We start from the raw sequence: 12,477 nt of genomic DNA, 5'->3' as shown, positions 1-12,477 counted from the left end.
TTTGTTTCCCGTGGGCGATGCCAGAAATGCTGACTTTTGCGATAGTGCAAGGAAACTCTCATATCCGCCCTTAATAATACTCATACGACACTACAAATACGCAACTGCATTTTGTTGAAAAATTCCACATTGATTACGAGGAAATACAAAAAATGTTTTAACATGTATATCATGTATAAACCTTTTTCTTTTACAATTCTGAGTTCATAATTATTATATTCATGATTATTATTACATTTTGTTTTCACCAAACAGTGCCTCATGGAAGACAACCACTTTTGGTGCAAATGTGCTGCCCAATATAAATTTCATGCATAAATGAATAAAAAATGAATAAAAACCCAGACAAGCGAAAACATGCACAATGGTCATCATAAATGGATTGGAAACCAATGTAATGGGAATTTGCATGGGATGATTGTAGATTTGAATTTATGAGATATATAACTGAAGCATGCTTTCTGCAGGATGTACAGTGGAAATGATAATACGCTTCAGACAATGATTAGTTTGTTTATTTATGAAGATAATGCTGCCTTTTTGATCCCATACCCCAAGATTGTTAAGGATTATTTATACAGATGCTGTCAAAAAAAAAAAATCCGATTACTCCAGACAAATGTGAAGACTTTATTTATAATTAAAAATTGACTTTTGTTCAGTATAGATTATTCCCCGAAATCGATAGGTAGTTATTAATAATTATAATCAATTTTTCTCAAATACCTAGATTACTTCATATAATGAAATGTTTACTCGTGGGATATCCAATAATAAGCTTTTAATACGAGGTGGGTGATGGGAGCTGAGGACAGCACCCCTCTCCCTTGGTTCATTTTAAATTGTCTGAAGATGCTGTCAACAGAGTAATTTGCATGAGATGAGATTTGAAAAAAATTACTGTAATACCAAGAACTGTTGGCTTTTTGTCAGTATCATAGGAGAAACACCACCATGTATACAGAAGTAGCGTAAATATATACAGGTTGTACAGTAAACATCTCAATATTCATACCCCTTGTAATTTTGAGACGTGTGTTTTTCGTAACTCGAGCGTGAAAGTTGGACTGGATAAATAAGGGCCTTTGTTGAAACCTTTTAAATATAAGCTTAAATATGTCACATTCTCAAGAAACATCAATCGGAACAAATCATTTTTCACATACTTTAAAAATTACTATACTCGGAAAGGGTATTAAAGGTTTCGTTGTTAGCTGTTGATGTTTCCATAATTATTATTATATTCATTTTTACACAACAATACCCTACATGTATCAGTACCTCAGTTATGCCCTGGGCTATTATGTCTCCTATGTTGTTCAAGTTTGACCACTAAAGGGATGTTTACAAAGCTTAATTTTCCCTAGAGGTCCAATTTTTGTTTGAGCTTGTGTAGTGAAAGGCTTACTTTGGGGGAATCCCATTAAAAATCAAACGATGCGACCCCGATCCGATGGCACCGTTATTATAAGCTAAAGTATGACGGTGAATTAGGTGGTTGCGGTGAAGTATAATGAATTCCATACAGCTTAACCTCACCTAGTTATGAACAGGATCAGTTCAATTGGAGGAAAAAATCGTTTTTCCAATTACGGATTCGGAAAGATGCATTATAGTATTTAATAACAAGATTAAAGTTATATGCTCGTTAACCGTTGGTATCTCTGCTTTCAGTTTCAAATAATACTCCTTTCTCCTTCTCTCTCTCTCTCCTTTTGTTTCTCTCTCTCTCTCTCTCTCATTCTCTCTCTCTCTCTCTATCTCTCTTTCTCTTTCTTTCTCTCTCTCTTTCTCTATCTCCTTTTCTCTCTCTCTCTCTCTCTCTCTCTCTCTCTCTCTCTTTCTCTCTCTCTCTCTTCATTTTCCGTCTTTCACGTCTTGATCGTGTTTTTCTTCTGTTTCTTCATATCTTTCTTCTCCATTGACACACAAAAGTAAAGCATTAAGAATTACAATACATCATAAAACATGAAGATGAAGCTTTGAAGCATTAATCTTTCATGGGATTCGCAAATGGTCGAAATACACTTGAGTTACTAATTCATGCCGCGAAATGAAATAATACGCAATGTTAGTTTAAATAAAAATTTAAACAATAATTTGTAGAAAACCGTTTCGTGCAGCCATACATTGTTGTAGAAAAAAAAACTGAACTAAATTCATCTTTCGACTCAATACATGTTTCGTGGCAGTATTTAATAGTATGGTATCACATTTATTTATTCTCGGTGAAAATGCAAAATTATTAAACACGAACTGCTTTTGAGCGATTCCTTGCATGTTGTCAAAATACAGGTATAATTAACACAATATCGTTGACAAACAAATATGGAACAAAATTAAATATCTTTAAATTAATATATCGGAAATAATGAAGAAAAATAGAAAGAATATTTTTTAACAGTTCAAATTGTGAATAATGTGCATTTGATTATCTGAAAGCATTTGTATTATGCAATATATCGATGATTTCGCTATACCATACATGACTGGGTTCAACAACGGTTAAGAATTATCGCCTTTCCATGACTGCACGAATGCACTATCTACGACTGCACAACTAATTCTGCATAGTACAATATTATGAATCTAATTTTCAGTCATATAATTCAATAAGCTCATTTCAAAAGGAAATCCTTCCACAAACATCCGAAATTGCCAATCTATATTGACGAATGACTAGATTAAACACGTTTGTACTTTTTACACTCACACCAAACTCACAAATACGAACGCTTCCTTCTCCCTCACGAGTCAGTGTTGCGTTCAATAGATATTAAAGCGTTGGGAAATGTCTAATATGATTATCAGGCAGATAATTGCAAAGCATACATGTCGGTCATGCTATCTTGTCAAATTTGAATGTAAGATACCAATCATGTCTGCGACAATCCTTCCAGACGCAACCTCGACTTTATCAATCATTTTATAGAGATATCACAGGGAAAGGCTCGAAAGTAGCTTGGTTTTTCTTTTATCGCGTCACGGCGTTGATACGCTGCGATTCAATTATTGCTCAAAGGCTTTAGGTCTTGGTTTCCGCTGGCGTGGCTAGCTGGCATACATCACAAATTCCTCTTCATCGCAATATCTTCATTATTCCTCTGGTAATTTTCTTGGATGTATCTGAAGCTAATCTTATTTTGCATTTTCTTTTCACGAGGGGTGTGGTGTACGTGTTGTATCTCAAACTTTCGATGGGTTACAAGTACTTTATATGTTTCTTTTTGTTTGCTTCTTTTTCTTCAAATTTAGTCTTTGTTCAATTTTTCTTAAAGTAAATAGGTATACAAAAAAATCATTGATTACATACGTTTAAATAAAAAACATATTAATGATGGAACAATCATTAGAAAGTATTTGTACTTTTAATGAGACAGCACTCCATTTTTGAAAGTTTAGAGCCACTGTGAGTGGTAACTTGCAATGGCACCGTGAGGGTTTGATGGGGAGAGGGTTTGGGAGAGGGCACTGGCATTAATGGCGTGCGCATGTTTGCAACGAAAACTACGACGAAATTACTTTTTCATCTCCCCCGCCTCCCCCCCCCCTTCTCTCTCTCTCTCTCTCTCTCTCTCTCTCTCTCTCTCTTTCTCTCCCTACCTCTACCTCTCTACTTACATCTCTCTCTCTCTACCATGCTCCCTCCCACATCTATCTTTTTCTCTCTTTTTTTTATAGCCGAAGCCGTGAGTTAACTCCCGGTGGAGTCACTTTCTCCACCTTCTACAAAATGTCAGCCGGAAACGGCGGTAGCATGAAGTAGACAACAAAGTTACCACTCATCCTTTATACATCATTCTGCTTGAGATATAGATCGAATGCTCCATGAATCAAGTTATAATGAGAATATGAATACGACACTATTTCTAACTCGTAGACGGTAGCTTTTGAAGCGGTAGGACCAAGTCAACACAATTATCAGGGGGCCTTTGAGTATCACATTTAAATGAAGTCTCAGTTGATTGATGAGCTCATAATCATCATACTTTGTCGAGTCGCTCTTTTATCCGTCAATGTTTACATTGTCAAGACGACCCCCTCGTGAAGGCAACATTTTGTCAAAAGAAGTTTTCTGATTTGTCTACTATGCGATACCATCCACTGTGTTATCGAGTCAGTTTACAAAATTTATACAATTATGTTAGGGTGAAAAAGAAAGAAAAAATTATAGAAAGTATATAAATAATATCAATTGAGAGAGAAAGAGAGAGAGGGGGATTAATGATAATAAAGTCATTGGCAACAGGAGTTAAGTATGAATAATTGCCATCTAATTATAACGAAAGAAGAAGTGACTGAAGTGCCTGGTCCCACCTATATATACCCAAGAAGTGTTGAAAACACGATCGCATATACTGTCAAAAAATCAACTTAAGGAACTTACAATGGCCTTTTACATTACAAAGACATTACAAAGGCCAAAGGGGCACGTGCCCCCCCCCCCCCCTCCCTGGCCATCCCCGCCCACCACTCACTTTCCACGCCCAAAACCCATTTGGCATACCTTCCACAATTAAATACACGAAAACGTGAAAAGAGAATACTGCACCCATCTCATTATAAGGTAGTATTTAATTTGTTCCATGTGATTAGATGTATCATAAAGTGTCGTTCAGATATGGCTCGGTAAACTAAAGCGTTTTATGTTTAGGTGTGGTAAGTGTATGCGTCATATTAAAGATACTATGTCTTTTTTGCAGCCAACATCAAATTCTGTAGAACTTTGCAGGAATTATAAATATGTCATGTATGTCCTATCTGTGAAATTTGAACGTTAGCAGTGAGTGTCCTAATATTCAAATTATGCAAGGAAACCCGTTTACTTGCTTGACTCCATTGAGTGACTGACTGACTTTTTTTCTTCTACTTGGGTAATAACATACATACAATGAGCTGTAAAGGGTACATGAACATTTGTCTACATCAATAACCCACTTCTTGTAATGGCCAAAATTAAACTGATTGAATCTTTGTGCAGCATAAAACGTACGACCATTCGGTACAATGGTCTGAAAATCAGACTATTACTTACTGGCTCTATAGCTCTTAAGTCGATTCGACAACTAATAGTCGTTATTTTCCCACTTAAAGACATTTTCAAGCCCCCTCTTTTTTAGGGAAGTTCTAAAGTAGTATTATCTTTCAAATGCCTTTGGAATTTAACCTTTTCATTTTGTTGGCCTGCTAATGGGACATAGTACCTTTAAACACGGCTGTGGTTGACCGCTTCATAGCCGAACGGCCCCCTCATAATTATGTCGGTTTTACATGTAATGTTGACATTTATGTATGTTTTTTTTTCCTTTTCGGAATGGCGATTTAAAAAGAGAGAATAACTATATGGAAGTTTCTCATGAGCTAATAGATACAAAATAATCATGGATTCCACACGAAATGTAAATACTTTGGCTTTATTACAAAGCGATCTTAAACATGATCACGAGCGCTATGAACTTGAAGGTTTAAATCGATTCTGTGCATGACATGCAAATAACCTTGTGATTGAACTTGAAGTAAATACTATGAACTCACATGGTTTAACAGCTCTCGATATTACACATGAACATGTACACGTACTGCATCCAGAATATTGTGCTTGCACAATTCATTAGACTTCGTTCGGTAGTCAAAAAAACGATCATTCGAATTTCCAAATGAAAAGACAATGTAAAATACAGTTATAACCAGGGGCGGCGATCCAAATTGTATAGCATATACTGGATAATGACTGCAACACACTTTTAGGCTCCGGAGGGGACAAGAGTGCAGCGTTTAGACTAATATAATTGCAAAAAAATCTCGCATTTCGTCCCCCCCCCCCTGGTCATTAACAGAAATCGCCGCCCCTGGAACAGTGGTACATCGATAATGTGATGGAATTGGCCACTTCATTTTCTGTGTGTGCATGTATACATTGGCAAAAACAAATTATTATGACGATATCATAATTTGAGTACGACATGATTGTGATGCTATGAATAATTAATTATGATGACTTAGAATTACAACGTCATCCCAAATAAAACCAATTAAAACGATAAAGACGATTTTAATCCTTACAAAGAAATTATAATGCTGGCTACAGCTATCAGACTTCACAGTACTTGGTTTTGACACTGTCGCAAATGCATAAGCGTCAATCCATAATTTCATAATTGACTGCGTTCTATCATCATGGACATGGTTCTATGCACAGATGGATGGACGGAGGGGACGTGGGCGGCCGAATCGATCACCTTAATATTACTCTTTTCAATTTGTTGCCCGTTTGTTTGTTTACGTTTGGTCTTTTTTTATTTTTGTTTGTTGTTTGCTCGTTGTTTTAATGTTATTTTCTTTATTTATTCATTTACTTTATCATTGTTTGGGGGTTTGGGGGTTTGGTTGTCGGAGATTGTTTATTCAATTGGAACCTAACAGGTGGCCTTGTTTCTACTTGTCCTATTTTGTTCGTGGTGTTTGCGATTATACGACATATTGAAGGTTAAAGGTAAAGACCAGTTATGGTCATGCGATTGCATTGTGAAAGAAACGTTGTGGAATCGATCAGAAAAGGTTGATCATCTAGTATCTAGCATCTGCAAGGTTCTGGAATCATCAAAATGATAAGAAATTTGGCCCATTCTTCGTAAAGTTACAAGCACTATACACAGAAAGATGTATATGGGACTACCCTATATCTCTCACAGACCATGAGAGAAACAAATTTACCAAATATATGAATTAGTAGGCGGTTTCCCGGCAAATTTTTTATCATCTGTATTAGTCAAAACATATTCTTTCACATGATTGGTAACGAGAGCTTCCATTTCATTTTTGGAAATTGGGGCGTTTCCAATAATGAGACAGCGATCGAATACATTCGGTTCGATGCATACGAAGAGTATGGATCGTATCAAATGAACATCAAACATTTAAGTAAATTACTCCAAACAAAACACACATACAAACAAAACGATTAATCGCGGGAAAGTAATCCCAAACTGACTCATTAAGGTTGAGAGTAATTGGATGAAGAGGCCGAACTCCGTTCGAACTAGCTGGAGCGAAAGAAAATGATGAGGGGAGCAACAACTCAAAAGGGGAGAAGGTCAACGATGACGGCAAGCGCGCATTCGACAAATAAAGCTAATACGAAGAACAGAAAATGATTAAACTAATTATTAATTCATATAAATGACAGTAACTCAGAATTTTATATTCGGTTCAATTAGTCGGGCCTATTTCACCCCAGCTCTGCACTAAGCGATGATGATGATGATAATAACAACAACAACAATAATGTTGATAATATTGATGATGATAATGATAATGATAATAGTAATAGTAATAATAACAACAATAATAATAATAATAATAGTGATAATCATCACCATTGTCACCATCATAAGAGCAATAGATGATGATGACGACGATGATGAGGATGATGGTGATGATAGTTTATAAGATTGGTAAGGCGCCAAATCCACTTAAAATTAAAGGTTCAATGCGCAATAACGCAAAAGCTTAATTCTCACGAAACCACTTTAATTCACAAAAAGTACAACATGAGTAAGACAGAACGGAAAATAAAAGACTGATTTAGGCCAACATATAATTTTCGTTTCTAAATTCAAAGTAATGAGTTCTGGGAATGGTGAAATATTTTTCCTCCGATGTATTATTATCAAGTCACCTACTTTGCCTTCACACGATATTTAGATATTCATTTTGTTCCAATGCTGATTTCTCGCCAATGCAATTGATTAAGAAGTATTATTTGCAGATTGTCCTCTACACTTTAGAGCCTATATGTGTATCAAATACGACAAGAGCCTGCACATTTTGATCACTTTTATTTCTGTTAAGATCGTGTATCTCCGTTCACTCAATTTTACCCTGTCAAAAATATTGGATAACATAAAGGTGAGTTAAGCGACACTCAATATTCATGGCCTATCAGATATCAGATAATCGTATGCGATTTTTTTTTTTTTGCACGCAAGCCTGCTAAAACGGATATCCAACCTTCAAGATAAATTTGAGTTCTGGTTAAAAAAAAGAAAGTGAATTCTGAAAGAATCAAACGGAACTTGCACTGAATGTTCAAGATTGCAAGTAAATGTCATTTGCCAAACAATTTTGGTAGAAAATGTATACTGGCTGAGTAATGAGCATAGAAAGATAAGGAAATCAAGGTAAGTAGCCCAGACACCATTTGTGTAGTCCCATATACATCTTTCGGTGTACAGTGCTTGTTACTTTACCAAGACTGGGCCAAATTTATTATGATTTTGATGGCTGCAGAACCTTGCAGTACACACCAATACTTACATGCTACATGATCATCCTTTTCTGGTCCATTCCACACCTTTTCTTTTACAATGCAATCGCATGACCAGAACTCACTTTTATCTTTAATAGCAAACAAATCTAAGTCAGAGAAGTAGACTGGTGACATTTTGAATTAAATCGGACAAACAGAATTTTTGGAAGTTGTAGTCACTGTACGTATTGGAACTTCAAATTGAGTGTACACGACAAACGGGAGAGTTTTCCGTCTCTACGTCAAAACCGACTGGTAAAATAGCTGTAGTGATCCCATATTTCAAACGTTCATATCTCTCTTATTATTGTTCCTATTTCAAACTGTCGGTATTCTGTTTTGCCCTGATTGCCCTATACATGGAGGGGGTATGGTGATTTGACATAATTGTGAAACAGCAACAACTGCTCTCGATTTTATTTAGTCAAAGATGAAGGTCCATATTTTGCTCAACTTGATTAAAACCCAGCCTTAATTGAGTCTGAGATCACATTTGAAAATGGAAAAGTTAGACTCCAGACTGGCATCGTTTATTTGTTAAACCGAAGCAGAACAAAAGCTTAAGGTCAGCGTTGGTTTTTAACGTTTAGTAGAATAAAAGCCATTAGTTGGGGCTAGGGTTGCAACTTATTAGGCTAGGTTGAGTTTAGCGTGAGAGTTATATTAAAGTATATTGCTGGGTCTAAGGACAAGCTCGGAACTTGGTTGGTGTAGTATTTTGACCGCAGAGAGATAGACCAAATGTCTACGGAGCAGATTAAGTGCAACTGTGTACATCCCACCCCTTTCTGACTCCGAACATTTAAAAATATAAATTAATTCTAAAGAACGTTTAACATTTCATGTATTAAGACCTTGGTTAGCTTTTTGATGAGGAGATTATCATTTTGTTATTATGTTTGTTTCACGAAATATAAAGAATCATAATATTTCAAATCCGTGTTTAACACAATTGCAAAGGGCAATTTGTATATTCATATTTATCTTTTTATTTTATTTTGTTTGTTTTATTTTTACACGGTACCATTTTCAGTTACAAAACTGCTACACCCTACACAATAGAAATCATGTTCTAATCATGTGAGGAAAGGGCTTTTGAAATTACCCAGGTTGATTTTTTGAAAGTCTTTTCCATCGTGTTATTCATATTTATACGAGTGAATCTCCACTTTCATGTAGACAATCTGGACTGGAACTCATTAATTTGTGTGTCTGTTGGTTAGTCGCGGCTGAACGGAAAGAGACAATGAGGAATGGAGAAGGGCCTTGGAGAAGATGAATGGAAGGCAGGCATCTCGGATGACATGGAAGGAGATTAATAGGCTGTATGATGGAGGAAGCAGTATATAACAAGACGCCCCCACCCAGTGGTGTAGCCACAAGGGGCACTTTATAGGGGACACGTCCCCCGTGACCCAGGGAATGGCGGAACAAGAAATGAGAGAGGGGGAGAGAGAGAGAGAGAGAGAGAGAGAGAGAGAGAGAGAGAGAGGGTGGAAGGGAAGAGAAAAAGAGAGAGAGAGAGAAAGAAGAAGGAAAAGGGAGATAAGGAAGGAAAAAAACAAGAAAAGGGGGAATAAGAAGAAGAGGAGAAGAAAGAAGGAGACGAAGAAAAAAAAAAGAAGAAGAAGAAGAAGTAAAAGAAGAAGAAGAAGAAAAAGAAGAAGAACAACAACAACAACAACAAAAGCAAAAGAAAAGGAGAGACGAAGAACGAGAAGAAGTAGAAGAAGAAGAAGAAGAAGAAGAAGAAGAAGAAGAAGAAGAAGAAGAAGAAGAAGAAGTAGAAGAAGATTAAAACGACGAAGAAGAAAGAGATAGAAAGAGATGGAATGCAACCAAAAAACGCATAATGGTTTATGCACCCCTTCCAGACGCTTATCACACCCCTTAACGGTCTTGATCTTTTGATTTTCATTCAACTAGTAAAACTAGTGCGCCCCTCCCCTGATAATAGTACCCCTTTAATGTCTCGCTACACGCTTCACCATGCACTGCCCCAACCCCCTCCCCATCCCACTCTCCCTTGAGAAATAGGAAACTAGGTTGATGATGATGATTCTGATGAATGTCTCAAATCTGAAACATGTTTCCAACATATATCATGAAATATTGTTGCCCTTTATATTGCCAGTGGCACTGAAACATATATGTGTATACCCTCTCTAACTTTTCTTATATGTATTCCTCAAATTTTTTAATATAGAAATGCATTTTTCAGTAATGTATAAAGATTAATTCCATATTATAGACGTAATATTCATAACTGTAGTTATTATTGTAAAAGCCTTTTTAACCACAGGCGTCTTTATATATTCATTTTGTTTAATGCATTACGGACAGGAGAGGGATTTCAAACGCAACCTTTACTCATCATTTCTTAATATTTACACTCATTGAACGAGTTACATTACTCTTGTTCATCATTTTGAAGTTGCAAATCTTTTTCCAAAACGTCTTACAGACGGTAACATATTTAGCAAATAAGATTTAAAACTTTCATGAAAAGGGGGATGCTAACTAATAATAAAACCCATTGCCCCTTCTTCACCGGCTATATCACGTAAGACCGACAGACCACCAAACCTACAGAATACAAGACCTACAGATCACAAGATCGACGGAACACGAGACCGAAAGATCACGAAACCTACAGAATACAAGACCTACAGATCACAAGATCGACGGAACACGAGACCGAAAGACCACGAAACCTACAGAATACAAGACCTACAGATCACAAGATCGACGGAACACGAGACCGACAGACCACGAAACCTACAGAATACAAGACCTACAGATCACAAGATCGACGGAACACGAGACCGACAGACCACGAAACCTACAGAATACAAGACCTACAGATCACAAGATCGACGGAACACGAGACCGAAAGATCACGAAACCTACAGAATACAAGACCTACAGATCACAAGATCGACGGAACACGAGACCGACAGACCACGAAACCTACAGAATACAAGACCTACAGATCACAAGATCGACGGAACACGAGACCGAAAGACCACGAAACCTACAGAATACAAGACCTACAGATCACAAGATCGACGGAACACGAGACCGACAGACCACGAAACCTACAGAATACAAGACCTACAGATCACAAGATCGACGGAACACGAGACCGAAAGATCACGAAACCTACAGAATACAAGACCTACAGATCACAAGATCGACGGAACACGAGACCGAAAGATCACGAAACCTACAGAATACAAGACCTACAGATCACAAGATCGACGGAACACGAGACCGAAAGATCACGAAACCTACAGAATACAAGACCTACAGATCACAAGATCGACGGAACACGAGACCGAAAGATCACGAGACCGACAGATCATGAGACCGACAGAATACAAGACTGACAAAACACCAAGGCCAAAAAACCATAAGATCAACATTCGTGTATCTGTCTTGCGTCTTTTAAAGATTCACTATATTAGAACGTAATCGTCGGTTTCATGGACTGTGAATATTACATAGGGATGTACTATTTCATCTTCGCAATTATGAACCCGATTCCACTCTTGGAATAATGAACATAACAAAAAATTATATTATTGGATTTATAAACCTTCGGGAGTATGATCCTTTGGAACACTATACCTTCTGATTAAACCAATGATAGTTTTTTTTCGAATAAATATATGAAGAAGAAAAAAAGGATAAATCTTTAATGGAAACTCATGAGCTTGAAATAATAACTCGATCCTTTGAAATAATCAGCTTCCCTCATTAATTAATTGTTCGAGGACGACGGAATATACATAGACTTTGGTATTAACAAATTAAGCTTCATGAGATCTTGTACGAATCATTTATCAAATGGTAAATGACAGAGATGTCAATTAGGCTTAAAATGTTTGATCTTGTTTTGCCAGTAATGAAACACATTGCCCCCGGGGACCCGTTTCACAGGGCCTTTTTTCAATGACAAATGACAAAAATCAGTGACAAATCTGCTAATTACCAATCAGAAGCAAGGATTTTACTAGCTTATAACATAAACTGTCATTTGTCACTGATGACAAGTTTGGTGGTATGGGGCCCTGGTTTTATCACTATACTAAAAGGCTAACCATCAATGCAACATAAATATATTGTCTTTTGGCGATTGAAATAAGGTGATTACGTTTTATTTATCG

At 36.7% G+C, this 12,477-nt stretch overlaps 1 protein-coding gene across 1 annotated transcript; it reads left to right on the top strand.

The window, feature by feature from the left end:
• The first annotated feature begins 7,550 nt into the window (after positions 1-7,550).
• On the top strand, positions 7,551-11,675 carry LOC105445451 (luc7-like protein 3). Its single transcript, XM_030994406.1, has 2 exons — positions 7,551-7,554; positions 10,885-11,675. The coding sequence occupies exons 1-2, from the start codon at positions 7,551-7,553 to the stop codon at positions 11,673-11,675; spliced, it is 795 nt and encodes a 264-aa protein (XP_030850266.1).
• Positions 11,676-12,477: the final 802 nt, after the last annotated feature.

Source organism: Strongylocentrotus purpuratus, unplaced genomic scaffold, assembly GCF_000002235.5.
Source record: "Strongylocentrotus purpuratus isolate Spur 01 unplaced genomic scaffold, Spur_5.0 spur5_scaffold_21, whole genome shotgun sequence".
In the NCBI taxonomy this organism is placed as follows: Eukaryota; Metazoa; Echinodermata; class Echinoidea; order Camarodonta; family Strongylocentrotidae; genus Strongylocentrotus; species Strongylocentrotus purpuratus.
Note: the sequence above shows the minus strand (reverse complement) of the source record. Positions and strands in the feature narration are given on the sequence as shown.